The sequence below is a fragment of the Tasmannia lanceolata genome, unplaced genomic scaffold (genome assembly GCF_043159265.1).
Source record: "Tasmannia lanceolata isolate RefF3 unplaced genomic scaffold, GAP_Taslan_0.1 ptg000024l, whole genome shotgun sequence".
NCBI lineage: Eukaryota > Viridiplantae > Streptophyta > Magnoliopsida > Canellales > Winteraceae > Tasmannia > Tasmannia lanceolata.
In genome coordinates, this window is record NW_027518701.1 from 793,196 (window position 1) to 813,885 (window position 20,690).

At 35.9% G+C, this 20,690-nt stretch overlaps 1 protein-coding gene across 2 annotated transcripts in view; it reads left to right on the forward strand.

Annotated features, from left to right (window-relative positions):
- Nucleotides 1–20,690, forward strand: part of LOC143857370 (uncharacterized) — a 32,881-nt gene that overhangs the window by 8,229 nt on the left and 3,962 nt on the right. For both annotated transcript variants that reach the window (XM_077367797.1, XM_077367798.1), the window contains exons 3-4: nucleotides 1,300–2,168; nucleotides 8,362–8,479. In XM_077367797.1, coding sequence (XP_077223912.1) covers nucleotides 1,300–2,168; nucleotides 8,362–8,479 — 987 coding nt within the window. The remainder of the gene's footprint in view (nucleotides 1–1,299; nucleotides 2,169–8,361; nucleotides 8,480–20,690) is intronic.

The following is a 20,690-nucleotide window of genomic DNA, read 5'->3' on the forward strand; positions in this document are numbered from 1 at the left end:
TTCTTGTGTGACGTGTGGTCAGTCTCTGGATAATCAAAATGGTTCATGACTTCTCTGTAGGGCATTTTTGAGTGTTGTAAACATGCCACTATTCTCCATTCCTTTGCTCTTTTGTGAACTCTTTTATGAACAGTTTCCATCCTTTTAATCAGTTTTTCTTCTAGATTTGATCTCAGCTTCCATGTTTTCACCTATAAACAAAGTATACAAATCAAAGAAGTATAATACCTGTTAAAGCATAAAAGATAAATAATGCCTTTCTCCAACAGCTTAAGCTTTTGGAGAAGTTGGTAAGTTAACATGGTATCAGAGCCAAAGGTCTCGAGTTCAAACCTCCCGGATAGCAAAAATCCACATGCGATGGTCGGCCCAAAGTGGGACCACATGTGCCACGTGTTTGCCAACTGGGCCACACGTGCGGGGGAGTGTTAAAGCATAAAAGATAAATAACGCCTTTCTCCAACAGCTTAAGCTTTTGGAGAAGTTGGTAAGTTAACCCATATTCAAAAATTCGGAATCTATAACTAAGGTATAAAAGCCAACAATAATAAGAAAAATAAGAACTTAAGAGTAAAAAAAAGAACACAGGTCATGTCTTGTGTCTTATCTCTGGATTTCGGATACCTGTATCCATATCCTTGTCTTAGGGTTTGGAATGACGAGTTGTATTTCCGTCCATTGTCTGCATCCGTATAGTTGTCATAGATCGGACAGACCTTGGATTGGATGCCTAAATGCTCAAGATTCTTCCATTTTGTTGTGTCCATAAAGAACACATAATGTGAAAGGAAAGCTAGTTCATCTATTTTTTTATTGTTTATTTCGTCACTACCATATCAGAGTTTATTCAATTTATTTTTAGCATGTGCAGGAAAAAAAAGGTTTCGCAAGCCCATGCATAGTACAGTAGGTTTTTACTTCGGTTTTTTGTTTCCAATTTTAGTCCATCTTCTGATTCTTAGGCTAAAGTTTGCATTATAATCAGGTCAGGTTCAGGTCGGATCCAATTAAATGTTTTTTTAACAAAGCTCAGTCCAGCCATATGCAACCTTATGCATTAACAAAATTTGGTTTAGTAGGGATGCAATTTTAGTCCATCTTCTGTTTCTTAGGTTAAAATTTGCATTATAATCAGGTCGGTTTCAGGTCGAATCCAATTAATTATTTTTTTAAAACAAAGCTCTGTCCAGCCATATGCACCCTTATGCTTTAACAATTTTTCACACACAAAAGATTACTGTAGAAGTGATACTTGTTTATTATTTCTTACTTTTTGTTTCTCTTACTCCATTGATGCAGACACAATCCAGAGTAGCCTTTAATCCTTGCAAACTTAATGAACATTCTTTCGATCGAGCTTCTAATGCTGGATCAAGATACTCTGATCCTGAGTCTGAAACTGTATCTCAGAGGCATAGGCATGATGAGTTGCCAGAGACATGGTATAACCAATATATTGAGAAGTACAGAATGGGCACTACCAAACAGCACAAATTCCCTGTTGGGAACATAGAATGCCACAAGAGAACACCTGAAGGGATGTCTAATTACCTTAGACTTCTTGAGAAACATAAGAGAAGGCGGCAAGCTTTTAAGGAAGATGAGTATATGGGTTTTGCCCATCCCATCTGGGAGAATGGGTCCCACATGCATACAAATGTTGTTTCAGACATGAGTAATTCAATTGAGGATGATAATTTTTTCTTCCCAGAAATGATGTTTCCATATAATTGTGTACCTGATTGTGCACTCCCACCAACAAATAGGCAGGAAGACAATCAAAAGATGGAGTTTTATGGGGTTCTTGACAATTTAACCCCTGTTACAGGCTGGAGTGCAGCAATGATTGAAAAATTTGGTATAAAGCCAGAATACCTTAGGATGGAAGTTGGGAGAAGCAAATGTAGGGGAAAGAATGGGTCTGAAGGAAATGAAAAACCTCTTAGCCAGGATCAAGCATCCCAAATGGCTCAAAAGGTAGTAGCTCGTGTTCTGACAAGTGTTGGGATTGAAGGTGCAACTGAGGCTTCAATGGATGTCCTTTCACAATTTCTCAGCTGTCATATCAGTAAACTAGGTTGTACATTGAAAGTCCTCAGCGATAGTTACAGAAAGCAATGTTCGGCCATAGAACTCCTTAAAATGTTCCTGCAAACAGTTGGATATGGGTAAGTATGATAGCTGCATGTTATTTAGGCATTTTCTTGTATTCATTTATATCCTACCACTTTTCAGGATAATGTATTCTGGGTTCTGAAGACTCGAGGTGTATGAACACTTTTTTGGTAATACGACTCATTACCACAAGTCAATTAAGCTGTGGCTTTACTCTGTTAGTCTGTTATAGTGACCCTTAGGTGTGTAAAGTCGAGGTCAGGGGTTCAAACTTCATACTTAACTATAAAAGAAAGGGATCGAAATAGTAAAAGAAGGAATTTCAGAAACTGTTTTCTAAGTCTTCATATCAAGGTCCAAATATGTAAATCTACAAATATCACAGGTAAGCTATGTTGCATGAGTACGGATATGAGTCGCCGTGTCGGAATCCCGCTTTTTGACTTTCGTATCAAGTGTCGGATTCGGCAAACCTCATAAATAAAGATTCATGGATTCGCCAAAATATTTAAATTAATTCTGAATTTTTAATTATAATAAATAGTTTATTAAAAAATTTAGTTTGTTTAGTAAATACAATGTTTTATTTTCATATAAAAAATATAAAAAACTTACTATTAGGATGGGTAAAACTTAAAACATGGGGTACTTGTAAGGTTGTGGTAGCAATATTCAGAAAAAAAACAATTAAAAGAGACCTAGAAGTGTCTCCGTGAATCCTAAAGTATTGGGATCCAGGATGTGTCCGACATGGATTCTTCGCCCATTCAGAAAAATCCATGTAACATAGCAGGTCAGATATTGGAGTTTGAGGTCCTTGTTTAACAAAAAAATAATATAATATATAGTTATGAATGAAACTAGTGTATTTGAGAAGGTGACATTTAGGTTACAGTAATTTGAAACTCTTTCATGTCACATAAATCAACCTTCTGCCTATAATTCAACATAAGTGTAATGTAGGCATCATTTCTAAAAAAAAGCGTAATGTAGGCAGCTCTCGTGAAAATTCTTTGTTGAAACAGAAGTGATGTATTTAGCACCTAGTTATGACTTTAGTCTTATACTTGACATTCTCTTAAATGGAAAAGTTGGCTCCAAATCATATTTCTAACAAGAATACAGAAAACACGCAAGTTCACAAATTATGCGTTTTTAAGTATTGCAAATCTATAATATTATATTGATGCATGTGGAAATGACCATTATTATTCTTCTGTTTCCACATTCTTATACTAGCCTACTTGCATTCTTTCATCAGTTGGTTCCAGTGAATGGGCACATCTTTTCTCCATAGCTTATAATGAGCCACAAATTATCATGTTGTTACCTTGGTTATTAACCTCTAAATCTTCTCCAAAAGATTCACAATTATTATGCTTTGCAGGCTTCACTTCTATACCTGAAACTTTCTATCAGTAATGATTGTGGTAAATAACAAAGTTTGTAGAGGTGTGAGGCATGAGGTGTAAGGCCTCATGAATTTTCAAAATTTTTAAATTAAAAAATTAAGAAAAAAAATAGAAAATTGTGAAAAAATCTATAAAAAAAATATCCGTCATTTCCCGTATCATCATCCAACTCTCGTTACGCAAAGAAAATAAAGGATGAAACCCATCTAAAAGATATTACTAAGTTTGCAAGTACTTACCAAGCTACCAACACTGGGCAAACAAAATAACAATTTTACATCACATTTCCACGTCACGGACACAATGTCACAAATAGAAAACACACATGAAAAAGTGTATAAATAAGGACTCAGACTCATCGTTGATCTGTCTTGGTCCTCAATCGCATCATCCCCATCCTCTTCAACCATGTAATATGTGTACTTATGATATCCAATCCCCTCACAATCACCTGTATCACTATACTCCTCTCCCTCGTCAATTGTAACATGATACACATGTGCTACAACCTTACCTTTAATTTTAACTGCATTAATGTTCAAAATAATTATTATAAAGCTGAACTGAAATATAGATTTTATAAAACTAGAAATTATACTTACTTTTAGTAGTACTCTTTCTCCTATTAGGTCGGGAAGTAGATCCAAAACTACTACCAACCAATTGGGATGGTGGTCAAAGTGGTACATCAGTTGAACGAACAAGAAATGATTGAATAGCAATGAAATCAAACACCATGCCATTGTTATCTAGACTGCTACGATCAACAAGAAGAAAAGAATCTTCTTTTTCAGCTATCCAATTATTGTCAGAATCAATATGGTCTGCCAAGATTGGATCAATGTTCTGCATCTTCTTTCTTGCAGCTTCATGTTGTACATAATATAGATTAGAGCATTTTAACTTTTCTTGCTGTAGTCACTCCTATTTTCCGTATGGATCTATCATTGACATGAAATTTTATTCACAAATCAAAAGTTCACAAGAACCACAACAATAAATTATTGAATCTTCAATTGAAAAACATAAACTTATTGCATCAAAAGTTCTCTAGTTCTTCTCATGGCCCTAATAATTGCATGTGAGGCTTAGTTCTCGCACAACAAAGCTTTCTATCTCTACTATCTTAGACCCAAAGCACATCATCTAGTAAAAAATCATCCCATTGCTTTAGAAGTACACTTTTTATTAGATGATAAATAATGAAGACATCAAATTAAGTAACAATTAAATAAGTAAATTGTAGCACTTCATCATCTCAATGGCCATACGACAACCAAAATCTCTCCTTGCTTCATCATACAGATCTAGGTAAACATCAACATCGATATGCTCTATCGATCCTCGCCCAACATCCTATTCATGCACTCATAAAACCTTTTACCTCTTCCATGATTGAAAATGTAACTTCGTATCTAAATTGGGGATTTAACTAATAGTTGGTTGCATGTAGAGGATGATGTAATTGTGGAGTTCATATTTGCTTTTGTTATTCCCACAATTAAACAACATCTTCACTTTTGCTAAATCCATCAACACATAAAGTAATATCATTGCATGCTTCCTTTCAATCCATTGTTTTAAAATTTCACCGAAACCAACACGAAATGGTCAAAATTTACAGTTTCCATCTCCATTGAAACATATATCAAATCTGAAACGCTTTGTGAAACTATAATCGTGAGTGTACCAGTGGTATACTATATAAGTACGTGTTATATAATTATTTTTATATGAATTGCATGTGAAATGTAGTGTATGTATTATTAATAAATATTTATATGAATGCGTGTGACATGTGCCAATGATCAGACATACGTGATAGTGCATGTCACTAGGTATTCAATGTTGTTTAACCATTATGGGTAATTGTTTTTTGCTAATGTGATGGTTTTTGAGTGTGTATTTGAGCTTATTCTTCTTGGCCCACTTCATGAAGTTCCATCTTAAATGTCCATCATTTGCATATGTTTCCATACTTCATGAGTGTGTTGATAGGATTTCCGTCGAAATATTCATCACGACCGAAACTCATATTGAAATGAAACTTGAAACTTGCTTGAATCTACGTATCCTATAAAACTTCCCAACGAGACCTTAATCTTAATAAAAAATGCTTCATGTTGTCCAAAAAGAAGATTAAACAATACAATACCATGTGCTTTTATGCCCTCATCCTTCTTGGCATCAAGGCTTTAGGTTTCGGTTTCGGTATGTGAATCTGACATGATGAAAATGTGAACGTGTCGGTTTTGGATAGAAATTTTGGTCGAAATCTTGTAAAATCATGGAAATATATGCAAATGATGGACATTTATGACAAAACTTCAGAAAGTGCCAGAACAAGCACAAATACATGCTAAAATCTATCATATAAAAAAGCACTCATAATGGTTTAACAATATCGAACACGTAGTGACATGCACTGTCGCACATGTTTGATAATTAAGTACATACTATACTTTGTATATCACATAATAAATATTTATATACAATATATACACCACATTTCACATACAATTCTTATAAATTTAATTATGTAACACATTCTGGTATTGTAATACACTTACAATTTTTGTTTCTTTATGTGTTTTGGTTTCGGTTTACATTTCGGTGGGGATGGAATATGGATATCATATGCATATTTATATATAATACGTGCACCACATTTCACATAAAATTCTTATGAATATAATTATGTAACACATGCGCTGGTATTGTATACCACTAATTTTTTTAGTGGTCATTGTACAATAGGACACTTATAATTCTTGTTTTGGTATGCGTTTCGGTTCGCTTTATGTTTCTGTGGGGATAGAAACAGAAGTATTTCGGTTGTTTCATGTCGGTTTTGATGGAAATTTAAAACTATGCTTGGCATAAGCACTGCTAGTAAATGCCTCAGATGAACATAATGCAATGATAGGCTGATTCGGCTTGTATAAGCTTTGTAATATGCGATAGGCTGTGGCAAAACATGTAACTACTAGACGAAGAAGCTCCCAATTCTTTGTATGGATTCTCATAAAAAAAACCCATCGATGACCATAAATAATTTTCTTTTTACTTGCCTGGCTTTCTCAATGGTCAAAGCATGCACTTTCAATTTAGTGATGCACATCAAGTCTATGCAGTGAGCAATGCATGTAGTCCAATATAATTTCTCTCTTTTCATCAACTTCTTCTCTGCACTAACATAACTAGAGTGGTTATCTGTGATAACCTGCACCATTTTATCCTTCCCAACCTCTTCAATTATGTCATCAATGGGCTTAAAATAATAAGTCATAATCCGTGATGAAACCGGTGTACCACTTTCTCCTTCCCAACTTCCTCAATTATTTCATCAACGGGCTTAAAATAATAAGTCATAATCTGTGATGGAACCGGATGTAGAAACAGATCCTAGAAACCATATCCTATCTCACCATTCACTAGAAAACTAATTAAACATCTACTCTTCCTGTCGGTCCGCCCATCTGAGTCTTTTCATATTTCTAGCAGAAAAACCTATTTGTGTGGTACTCTTGGTCAGTTGGAGGACTTATTGCTTCATATGCTGAGTGGGTGTTACCCACCCTTTCACTAACACTTCTTTCTTTATAGTTTTAACTATCTTTGACATGCCATATCGCGGTCTTGTTTCTGTAGTTTCTGTGCCTATGTATCGCTTCTGGAGTTGTTACTGACACTTGTTTGGGTATACCCCAAACTTTGCAATTTGGTATGGGTCATGGGTACCTTTTACACTGGATAACCTATGATTTGTGGACACGGACACGGAGTGTCGTGTGTCGACACGGCGAACCCCCAAAATTTAGAAACGGGGACATGGCTAAAATAGAAAGCATAGATATGATACAACAGCAAATACTAGTTAAAGAAGAGCTAAAAAAGAGTTTATAATAACGGAAGAGTTAATAATAAAAGAGGTAAACACAATATGCAATAATAAAACAGAATGTCACACTTGACACGACACAAAAACGTGTCCACAGTCACACACCCACATTAAATCTAACACTTATAGCAGTACATTTAAAAGTGTCCAAAGGAGTGTCGACACGAGTGGACACGCGTTTCGTGTCGGGCACGGCAGGACATGTGTGTCAGGAATAAATTCGAAGTGTCGGCTAAACCATTGTGGATAATTTTGTACATGGTAGACGTATCTTGCAACCACATATCTGAAAATCCTGGTATGCATAGTCAGATTTGTAGTTATAGTATTTAATTTTTTGAAAATATGTTATATATTACCATTCAGAAAAAAAGAAAATATGCTATATATATTGCTCAATAGTATAAATGTCCTAAAAGGATGTAGTATTCATTTATGTAAATAACATTCAATGACAATTTCAGTTACAAAATAGAATCTATACTAGGACATCTATATATAACACCATGTTTTAGTTTTATATCTTTTAGATAGCTTTCTTTAGTATTACCAAGCAACTGCATGCATTTTAGTCATATTAACTATTGCTAATATATTAGAAGTCGGGTACTTGCACAAATTTTAACTTTTATTTTTATTTTTATTTCATATAATCTTTTCCACTTGTTGCCGACCCCAACTATTTTGGGACAAAGGCTTAGTTGAGTTGAGTTGTGATAACCTTTTCCACTTGTTATCCATGGTTTTATCTGTTTATACACGTGTTAGCACTGCAAGTCACTATATCAATATGTTGGCAGGTTTCTTTAATTTATGTAATATATTTCAGATTTTCTGAAACAGTCAATTTATTCCATTTATGACATTGAGTGTAGTGAAAGCCTTCTTGTTGAACTTGTTGTCTAATAGTATTTTACATTTTATGTGCACCAGTAATCTTGGGGTTTTAGCAGAACATTTAAAGAATGGTACCAAGGTTTTTTCTCACCAAACACATCATGTACGGGGACTACAGTCACAGCATCAGAGTCCTCTCCTGCAAACCCAGCAAGTAAGTAACTATGCATTTTTTTAATGGTATAAATGTATAATATAGTAACCAGGCATTTCTCTTCCTGTTTTTTTCTGAATGGCTCTGTTCTCAAAGCATTTCTCTTCCTATGGAGCTGTGTTTCCTGCTCCACTTGGCATATGCATTTCCATCATTCCGGATCACATATTAAAGTGATTTAGAAAAAATGAGGAGAATTTGTAACTGTCAGAGTTCTTTCTATATTATAAGTGTGCCAGACACATAGTTGTTAATTTCCTTTAGTTTAGTTTGTCTCCTGGATTGAAAATTTTCCGCATTCTGTCTGCTCCAATTTTTTATTTTGGAAAAAGATGCAAACAAAATTTGAAAAAAAAAAGAATCAGAAAGTATTTAGTTTTAAAAATTGCAACCCAGTATAACAAATAAACACTCATTTTTACTAGTTAAATCTTCCAAATGTAACTAGCATCAAATTGGCCCTTGATGAACTCAATTAATTTCACAGATCATGAAACCAGACATAACTAAGCAAATATAATTATACAAAATAAGAAGTCACTTGGACTCATAACTCATAATATTCTTCCACTTTTTCGTCATCATTGTTATCTCCTTCACCTGGATCGACTCCTACACCCTCTCTCATGTGTGATCGTCAGCGTTCACATCCTCTCACTCTTCCTCTTGGGCGGTATGATTGTTTGATAAATTTCCAAAAAGTACTGCATGACCCACTCCGCAGGTAATTCGTAAGCGTTTATCTCATTTCATAAGCCTTTTTCATACCTCTATTACTTTGGCTGATGGATCCGTTGCTTTTGCGACTGGCCAAGTGATTCCGTGATTGTGCTCTACCAAGGCCCTTCTAGTGCCCTCAATCTTCCACATTCCAAAGTTTCCTTTTTATCTACTATCTGTTAGTAAACTTACCAAGTTTTTTCATTGTTTGGTAACATTGTATTCTTCCTCGTGTGTTCATGATTCAAAAACCAAGAAGACGATTGGTGGGGGGGTTGAGTCAAGTGGCCTTTATTATCTGGATCGTAGCCTTGTCAGTGCTGCCCTACATTCTACGTTCTCACTTCAGCTTTGGCATCACTGACATGGAAGTTAAGATTTTGAGCCGGACCGAAATGATCGAAAAAGGTCGAATTTCGTACTAGAATTGGAAAGTTGACTTTTTATCCTTTTTTTTTTCAATGGCAAAGATAATTTCATTAACACTAAATGGATCAAGATGATCCCAAAATGTACATCAGACAAAGAAGCAAATGGACCAGAACAAGCAATAACGGGAACATCAAGAGCTAGGGAGGGAGAAAGTGGAAGAACTCAATACTCTCCCCTAGATACACCTTCTTTAGCCAATATATCCGCCTCGCTATTTGGTGACCGCCTTACATGATTAAAAGAGATGGACGCAATCCCTAATCTATCCTGAATCTCATCAAACATGGCTCTGAATCTCCAAGGAACACAAGATGAGTCTCTTAGCCATCTAATGACATTTAGAGAATCTCCTTCCACAACCACCTTATTCAGGTCAACATTTTGGAGCATTTTGATTCCATGGTGAACGGCCCGAACTTCCACCTCATTTGAGTCAGCTACTCCGATAGGGCCTCTAAATGCCCATAGTACTACTCCATCTTCATCCTTCAACAGCCCTACTATACCTAAATGTCCCGGATTTCCAAACTGGAACCATCGAAGTTCAATTTTAAAACCCCTTGTCTTGGAGGCGACCATCATTGAATAACTTTGGGATTGTTTCTAGACTCAGTACAAATCTCTTTCCAACCATGCAATCATATGCTGATACGAATCTGAAGCATTCCAATGTTTTTACCCAACATTGAGCTCCCTTAAAAATCCTTGCATTGCGTTCTTTCCTAAGGACCCAAATAGTGGCTAGGAAGGAAACTTGCCAAAATATCTTTCCTTTTTCTTCCATGGAACCATTGCCCAGCTTTCCAAAAGCTCCATGATCTTAGCCGGGAACACCCATGCCATTCCAAATCTAGCCATTAATTTACCGTATATCTCTCTAGCCACCTTACAATATACTAGGAGGTGATCCACGGATTCACCATCCTCAATACAAAGAGCACAATAGTCGATAATCAACATATTCCTTTTTCTGAGGAAGTTGGTGGTCTGTATCCTTTCAAGAACAGTTGCCCAACCAAAAACACATACCTTCGGTGGTGCTTTTATGTCCCACACCTTGGCTGCTTTGGAGGTATCGAGGCTAGGTAGAAGTTGATGGTAAAATGATTTTACCCTGAATTCTCCATCTGAGTTCCACACCCAAATCCTTTTATCTATTTGTTATTTGTTCGGCTAAGGCATTCCTTCATCATTACCTCCTTTACCGTTGCTAGGCAAACAACTGTGAGAAAATTTCGTTTTAAAGGGTTGTCAGAGTATCTTGCCTTTTCCTATGCCACCAAAAATGAACTTTTTATCCTTTTAGAATTGGGTTTTGAAACTATTTTATAAATCCAAATGGGGGGTATTCTCCTATTTACATGCAAATCTTAAGTAAGTGGACATTAAAAAATAGTATAGAGAGAAGAAAAAAGTAAGTAAAACGTAAGTATTCCGGCCGAAACGGACAGAAATAGCGGCGAAACAAAATTGGGGGTGTTCTGTTCCGAAATTCCTTATGTAACAATCTGGATTTGGGGCAAATTTTTAGACATAATTTTTTTTTTCTTCAAATTCTAAAATCCGAATCGCTACCCCAAAAGATAAACAAGCGGACTCAAAGAGAAACCCAATACAACTCACAAAGTAAAGGCACTTTGCCCGACAAGGCCACATGGCCAAACACTATTTTTTCGATCCCTTTAGCTCCCTTATTTATGTTTATGTCATCACCTGTACCTACAAAACCTGTAGGTAGAAACTAAATCAAGCAAGCTGTACAAGTTTATAGCAGACTCGTATAAACTTCTGATCTAAATGTATCAAACCTAGATGGGCAATCAATCAAAGATAAGCAAAATAAGTGCCTCAATAAGATCATGTGAAGGACAACCAAAGGTTACAAACATGGGCAAATGAAAGAATCGATAGAATATGAAAAATATCAAACAGCGTAACATGCTAAGGTATCAAAGGAATACAATTATGGGTAACTAAAACGAAGTATCACACCCTTTGCGAAAAATGTCTCAAATCAAAAGCGTCATATGTATATACATGGATCATACATCACATGCTTGTATGCGGATCAAGGTCATCATATATATATATATATATATATATATATATATATATATATATATATATATATATATATATAGAGAGAGAGAGAGAGAGAGAGAGATCAAATAAGAGTACCATACAAAAACATCATGTATATCATGGTTTAAAATTTCGGTTTCGGTAACTGTTTCAGACCTTCAGAAAACTGAAATTTTGGTCAAAATATGGTATTAATTAAAAAAGAATATTTAATTCATTCCGAAATTTTGGAACATATTTTTTTTTTAAATTACAATTAACCGAAATTTGGTAATGGCCGAAATTCAGAATTTCGGCAAATTTCAGTTTCGGTAATTTCGGATTTCGGTCGAAATTTAAAACCATGATGTATATGCATATGGGCCAAAATAAAAAGATCCTAAATAAGGGTTTCAAATGTTCCTAAAGCATAGAAAAATAATTAAAAATGGCATGATACATAGAGAGCAAAATCATAATATCAAAGTCATTACAAGAACATTATCATAAGAGTCAATTACAACTTTCCTTGAGTTTCGTGAGTGTAAGGAGACGATGCAAAAGCTCTATGTATCAAATCGAGGCGTACCCTGAAATATCATTTAAATGAAGTTAATTATTTTATCTTAACCGATTTAGTTTTTATTCGTTAGTTTTATTTTGAAACTAAACCCCAAGTATAACCCGAAATAAACCCTACTCCCTAGAAGCCATCTTTCGTAGTTATATCCTTTTTATTATATTCACCCTTCATTTTTTATTTTACAACACATAATCTCATAGAAACAAAATTACATTCGCATAGACCGCTTAAAAGACTCGAATAGATAAAACGATTTCTCTTAAAAAGTAAAGTTTTACAAACTAATTCATATAACTTATAACCACATAATTACAAATCATTTTTCCTTTTTAAATCAATTTGAAATTATTTTCAGCCCTTTTTATGATTCTGATTTTTCAATAAAAACAGCCCTAAAATAGGTATAAACATTCACATGTGTTATCTATCCTATAAAAGTACATAGTTTATGAAATTCGCACGTAAAAGATTTCGCATAAAACAACCCTTATTAGTACCATATACATGCTGATTTTTTTTTAAAAAAAATACTTAAGACCACATAGAACTTTCACTAAAGTTTTACCCTCTTTAAATAAATATTATACATGCATCCTATATAGATTTTACTTAAATTTCTTGAAAAATCAGCAGCCAATAGATACTGATTTTTCAAGAAAATATGGTAATTTGAACCCTAATAATAATATCATACATCTATTATTACATAAACAATATAATATCAACATGAACAATAATCCTCCAACCCTTTTTCTTGGAAAAACAACACCATATGTTTGCTGATTTTTTATATATATAAAAATATGTAAACTAACAATGAAGGCACACATATAGCCTTCGTTATTCCAAATCAACATTAAGTAATATTACAGGTGATTTCTTACTTTGAAACCCTCAAAAAGGAACTCAAAACTCCTTTTCTTGATCAATAGAAAACCACTCTTTTTGTGAAATCACAACCGTACTAACAAAATACACCATAAACAAGTAATTACCAAGAAAATAAAGAAGTTAGGGTACTTAAAAAACTAATCTTTTTGTGCTAAAACCCTAACTTTTTCCCTCTTTTCTTCTTCTTCTTCTTCTTCTTCTTCTCTCTCTCTCTCTCTCTCTCTCTCTCTCATAGCAGGAAGAGGGGAAAAGATTGGGTCGTGCGATCTCTCTCTCTCTCTCTCTGCTTCAATTTATAGGTGATTAAAAATAACCCTAGATGGATTTATTTATAAACTTAGCCCGGAGTTTTATTTCAAGAAGTAGATTCCTAATTATAATCTAATACTAATTTAAAAGGTGAAAATATCAACATTGGGTTTCCTAGCTTATTCTAATATATTATTATTATTTAGGTTATATTATGTTACTTTTAGATTTTTTTTCTTTTTTAACAACCTAAAAGTTGCTTAATAAGTAGGGGTGTAAATGGATATTCGGAAATTCGATTACCGTCAGCATCCGAATCCGTTTAAAGCGAATATTATCCGAATCCGTTTCAAGCGGATATTATCCGAATCCGTTTATGAGATATCCGGCTCTTAGCGGATGCGAATCTGGTAAATGGTATATCCGATCCGTTTAACATCCGAATCCGAGAAGTAAATCCTTTTTATTTATTATTAATAATATCATTAATATTTATTTTTAGTAATGACACACTATCTTTTGTTTCTATAAGAAAAGTGAATATTCTTTTTAGAAAAAATAAAATAAAAATAAAAATAGCCCAAACCCATTCTATCAAAATAACCCAAACCCATTCCATCATATACAAAAAAAAAAGGAAAAACCCAAAGACCACTGGCAACACTATCATCCATCCCCATCGCCTCCCTCTCTCTCTCTGCCTTTGTTTTAAAAGGAAGAAGAAGATCTCATATATTTTAGGGTTTGAGAGTTAATTTTGTGAAGAGAATGTAAAGGTCTAATTTTAGGGTTTGGAAAATTCATTCGAGTAAGTAGGAGCAAAAGGATAAAGTGCTGCAATAAAATGTTCGAATTTACCGGATAAACGGATACGGATAATATCCGAATTCGAACAATATCCGACGGATACGAATTCGGTAATAGATATTAAATATCCGTCAAATTCGAATCCGAATCCGAATTCGGATAGTGTATACTGTAATCGAATTCGGATATAGCCATATCCGCTCCGAATTCGATCCGTTTACACCCCTATTAATAAGACAAAAATCGTAACTATGCCTAACCCTAACAGAAATAGGGTCATAACTTACTCAAATCATGTCCAAATCGCTAAATCTTGGGTCCGCTGGATAGGTATTCGAAATACCCATCTATCAGAACCAAAATCATGTCGAACGAACAATATTTGATGCCCCAAAAATAGGTTATACTAAAAGTGACGAAAAGACACTATGACCGTCGGTTTTTAATATCGTTTAATCTAATGCGAGATAGGAAATACACAAGAATCTTAAAGATTGGGGATCGATCTAACATCTAATTTACATATCATACTGTTCGAAAACTCAATCAAATATCTAGCCATTAATCTTTGATCAAAAGATCTACGGCCTAGGTTTAATTAGGATTTGTATCGTTATAGGCCCTTGGTGGGACTGGGTCATTACATTCTACCCCCTTAAAGGAATTCCGTCGCCGAAAGTCGACTCCCTAGATTCTCATAAGTTACAAGACTAAAGTGATATGCCAACAACACAACCAATGGAGTGTACAAATAACATATTATGAAATTCATTTGTTCTGTGTGAATCTTAAGTAAACAAAATATTATAGAATTTAGTTATTAAACAAACAACATATTATAATATGACTTTGGTCCATTATTTGTATTATAAAATGTGATTAAGTAACGTATATTAATGCTGCGTTTTCCTTTAAGTATATTTATGAGAATCATGAGGGAGGTGCATTGATTTTATCAAGTTCAACCAACTACCTTTCCTAAGACGTACCCATACAACGTAACAATTTTCTTGGAAGCCTAAGACATTTCACTATATTATATGGGATCTTGTAATCCACCACCACCACCCCTTTAGGGCCCAACATCTTCGTTGGCACATCATACTGGAGGAAAAACACTGAATCCATATGAGAAGACTAAATTACACTTTGGAGCCCACAACTAACTTTCTTTACTTCAGCCAACATAACTCGCTCATATGTCGAACCAGGCGTCCCCGGTGCACGTGAGTTCGTTACAGGTGGTATTAGAGCTTAGGGTGTAGGTCCCTAGGTTAATATTTAACGAAGTTATGAGATAGGTAAAACTAGGCAAGGAGCACATAGGATCAACGCAATAAATTCGTGTGTACTGAGGCACATGAGTTAATTGTGTTGTAAGAACCATGTAACGAACTCACGTGCACCGGGGACGCCTGGTTCGATATGTGAACGAGTTATGTTGGCTGAAGTCAAGACAGTTAGTTCTGGGCTCCAAAGTGTAATTTAGTCTTTTCAAATAGATTCAGAATGTTTTACCGCAGTATGATGTGCCAACACAGATGTTGGGCCCTAAAGGGGGTGAATTGCAAGATCCCACATAATATAGTGAGATGTTTTAGGCTTCCAAGAAAATCGTTACGTTGTGAGTATGGGTACGTCTTAGGAAATGGTAGTTGATTGAACTTAATAAAATCTATGCACCTTCCTCATGATTCTCATAATACACTTAAAGGAAAATACATCATTAATATACGTTACCTAATCAAATTTTATAGTACAAATAATGGACCAAAGTCATATTATATTACGTTGTTTGTTTAATAACTAAATTCTATAATATGTTGTTTGCTTAAAACTCACACAGAACAAATAAATTTCATAATGCGTTATTTGCATATCACCTTAGTCTTGTAACTTTAATACATGAAAACTGTTAACTTAAGAGAATTTAGGGAGTCGAATTTCAGGGACGAAATTCCTTTAAGGGGTAGAATGTAATGACTCGGTCCCACCAAGGGACTATAAAGATACAAATCTTAATTAAATCTAGGTTGTAGATCTTTCGATCAAAGATTAACTGTTAGATCTTCGATTTTGAGTTTTCGGACAGTAGGATATGTAAATTAGATGTTGGATCGATCCCCAATCTTAATCTTTAAGATTCTTGTGTATTTCTTATCCTGCGTTAGATTAAACGATTTTTAAAATCGACGGTCATAGTGTCTTTTCATCACTTTTTGTATAACCTATTTTTGGGGAATCAAATTTTGTTCGTTCGACATGATTTTGGTCCTGGTATATGGATATTTCGAATACATATCTAACGAACCCAAGATTTAGCGATTCGGACATGATTTGAGTAAGTTGTGACCCTTTTTTCTGTTATGGTTAAGCATAGTTACAATTTGTGTCTTATTAGGCAACTTTTGGGTTGTTTTATTTAAAAAAGATAAAATCTAAAAGTAACCTAATATAACATAAATACTAATAATATTAGAATAAGCTAGGAAACCCAATATTGATATTTTCTCCCATCTTAAGTTAGTATTAGATTATAATTAGGAATCTAATAATTAGAAACCTTCTTGAAATAATACTCTGGGCTAAGTTTAAAAATAAACACATCTAGGGTTATTTTTAATAACCTAAAAATTGAAAGAAAGAGAGAGAGAGATCGCACGACCCAATCTTTTCCCCTTGCTGCTGTGAGAAGAGAGAAGAAGAAAGAAGAAGAAAAGAGGGGAAAAGATTAGTCCTTCAAGTAGGTACCCTAACTTGTTTATTTTCTTGGTAATTTCTTGTTTAGGGTGTGTTTTGTTAATAGGGTTGTGATTTTACAAAATGAGTGGCTTTCATTTGATCAAGAAAATGAGTTTTGATTTCCTTTGGGGGTTTTAAAGTAAAAAATCACATGTAATATTACTTACGGTTGATTTGGGATAACTAAGGCTATATGTGAACCTTCATTGTTAGTTTACATATTTTTATATATATATAAAATAAGCAAACATATGGTGTTGTTTTTCCAAGAAAAAGGGTTAAATGATTATTGTTCATGTTGGTATTATGTTGTTTATGTAAGAATAGATGTATGATTTTATTATTAGGGTTTAAATTACCATATTTTCTTGATGTTTTGGCTGCTGATTTTTCCAGAAACTTACGTAAAAGGTATATAGGATTCATGTAGAAACCTTCAACATGTTTTAAAAGGTATATAATATTACTTTGTATGTTATCCACTTGATCCCCATTCATTTCTTCTATTCCCTGATTTGATTCTGGTTCACTTGTCAACCCTTGATGTAAGGATCTATCATTGCCGACCCCATGAAGAATAACCTTGTCCTCAAGGTTCAAAGCCGAAAACTCCAATTGCAGCTCATGTAGATTTTCCCACGTTGTGTCTTCTGGCAATAGTCCGAGCCACTGAACTAAGACTTGTTGAATTGGTTTGTCATTGTTTAGGACAGTTCTCTCACCCACAATCGTTAACGAGGAGATGAGCGGTTGATTGTTAATACTCAAAGTACACACAGCTTGGGGTGGAGGTCCACAATATGGTTTAAGCAATGATATATGAAAAACAGGGAGAATCTGACTTCCTACAGGCAACGTCAATTTGTAAGAACCCTTCCTGATTGTAGCTTCAATTTCATATGGCCCATAGTACTTTTTACTACGCTTGTGGAAGGTTCGACGAACCAGGAAATGTTGTCTGTAAGGTTGGAACTTTAACCAAACCCAACTACCCACCTCCAATTGCTTGTCAAGACTTTTCTGATCCGCTAGACAGTTCATTCTCGCTTGAGATTGATGTAAAGTGTACTTGAGGCGGATTAAAATCTGATCACGTTGTTGAAGGTCGTCCTCCACTGCTTCAATGGAAGAAGAGCCTGAATTGTACGATGGTATTATAGGAGGCTTTCTTCCGTAGAGTACCTCGAACATTGTTCTTAGTACTCTGGTATGTCCTCCGGAAGGAGCACTGTGTAATTCATACATGAGTTGGTGCCGTAGATTAGACTGTGAGTTAATGAACAAGCGATGGTTATGATAGAGGAGACCATTTCTGATAGTGAATTCCGGAGAAGCGAGTCCCTTTGTAATTTCTTCGTGTTTTGCAATTAACTCTGGGTCAGTCAGGTTCTGGAGTTGGCCTGAAATATCAAGTTCTGGACGAGAAACTGCCAATTGTAATTGGGAAGATGATATTGGAGCTGAATGTGGTAATGCTTCTTCGATTCTGGGAGGTCATCAGCTAGCTGGTTTTCTTTGCTGGTTTTCTTTCCCAGCTTTGTACACAATGGAATAATTATAGCCAAGTAATTTGCAGAGGTATTGTTGTTGCTCTGGTGTTTGAATAACCTGAGCCATCAGTTTTTTGAGACTACGATGATCGGTGTATATCACAAATCTCCTACCCAGCAAGTATTGCCTCCATCTCATGACAGATTCTGTAATGGCAAAGAGTTCCATAACATACGCTGATGCTATTGCCATGATCGGTGTCATTTTTCTGCTAAAATAAGCAATGGGGTGTTTTTCTTGCATTAATACAGCTCCAATGGCAATGCTAGATGCGTTAGTTTCCAAGACAAAATCTTTTGAAAAATCTGTCAATGCCAACACTGGTAATTGTGTCATTAATTTCTTTGAATGATCAAATGCCATTTGAGCTTCAGAACTCCACTGAAAAGCGTCTTTTTGTAAGAGGTCTGTGAGAGGGGAGGCTACAATAGCATAATGACGAATAAATTGACAGTAGTATCCTGTCAGGCCGAGGAATCCGCACAAGTGTTTCAAAGAGGAGGGCCATGTCCAATGTTTAAAGAGGGTAAAAAATTTAGTGAAAGTTCTATGTGATTAAGTATTTTTTTGAAAAACAAAATCAGAATGTATATGGTACTAATAAGGGTTGTTTTATGCGAAATCTTTTACGTGCGAATTTCGTAATATAACTATGTACTTTTATAGGATAGATAAAGCATATATGGATGTTTATACATATTTTAGGGCTGTTTTTATTGAAAAATCTGAATCATAAAAAGGGCTGAAAATAATTTCAAATTGATTTAAAAAGGTGAAAAGGATTTGTAATTGTTGGATATATGTAATAAGCCTGAGGGCATAGTTGTCATTGTACTTATCTTTCTCTTTAAATAAATACATTATAGTGAGGGGGAGTTTTCCCTAACTCACTCACTTTTTCTCTTCTCCAAATCTCCAACATGGTATCAGAGCTCTAGGGTTTCTGATCCCTAGGGATTCCTTTTGGGCTCCATCCCACAACCCTAACCCTATCCCTCGCATCTCTCTCCGTCTTCTCTCCCTCTTTTCCCACCCCCCCACGCCCCACCTCCATACCCCCCCCCCCCCGCCTAGCCCTCCGCCCCCCTCACTCCAGCAAGCCTATGCCCCTTTCCCACCCCTCCACCTCCCACTATAGCCCCTTTTCTCAAACTTCTTTAAACCCTCTTCGCCCATTTCACCTTTCTATGTCCTCCCACTTGGATTTCTTCATCAAAACCCTCTTCTCCACCATTATGTGCTGAGTTAGTTGGGTTCCTATTCCTCTTAGTTCTTCGCGGTCTCTCTCCGTCTTCGTGGTCGAGGCAAAGTAGCTTTCTTCGAGATGAACCCCCATCTCTCAAGGACCCTTCCTATAGTCGGTGGGAGCAGGAAGATGCCTTGATTCGTAGTCTACTCTGGCAGAGCATGACCCCTGCCGTTTCATCCACCATGATTCTCCTCCTTATTGCAAAGGAGATCTGGGATCACTGAGCTGTCACTTACTCTAGGGTTGAGAACCTCAGGCGTATTTGTTCCACTTACTCTGAGTGGATGCGTCTGCGACGAGGTGACATGTCCCTTGAGACTCATTATGGGCAGTTTATCTCATTATGTCAGCAGCTTGACATTTTCTTACCTCTCACTTCTGATGTCAATGTCCTCCGTCGCCAGCGAGAACAAATTCGGGTTGTGCACTATCTTGAGAGCCTGGGCCCTGAGTTTACACACCTTCGTCATTAGATTCTTGGCTCCGGCACTATTCCATCATTACGAGAGGCTTATTCACGTGCGCAGCAGTGCCTTGATGAGTCACCATACAGCCTCCCATCTGATAGTTCGGCACTCGTGGCTTCTGATAGTATTGGTGGTTCCAAGCCACCCAGAGGAGGTGGCTCTTTTGCCCGAGCTCGTGGCCGTAGAGGTGGCCGCACTGGTGGTGGACGTGGCCGTCCATACTCTACCCATTGCCATCGTGATGGCTACCAGATCGAGACATGCTATGTGCTTCATCCAAAGCTTCGCCCACCTCGATCAGCTCATCTCACTGCTCCTGGCCCATCTGACAGCGTGACTTCTACCCCTGGTTCTACTTCTGTTGATGAGTCCTTTACCTTCACGATGGCAGATTATGAGCTGCAGCGTTTTAGACAGAGTGCTTCACATCCCACTGACGGGTTTGCTCAGCCAGATAGT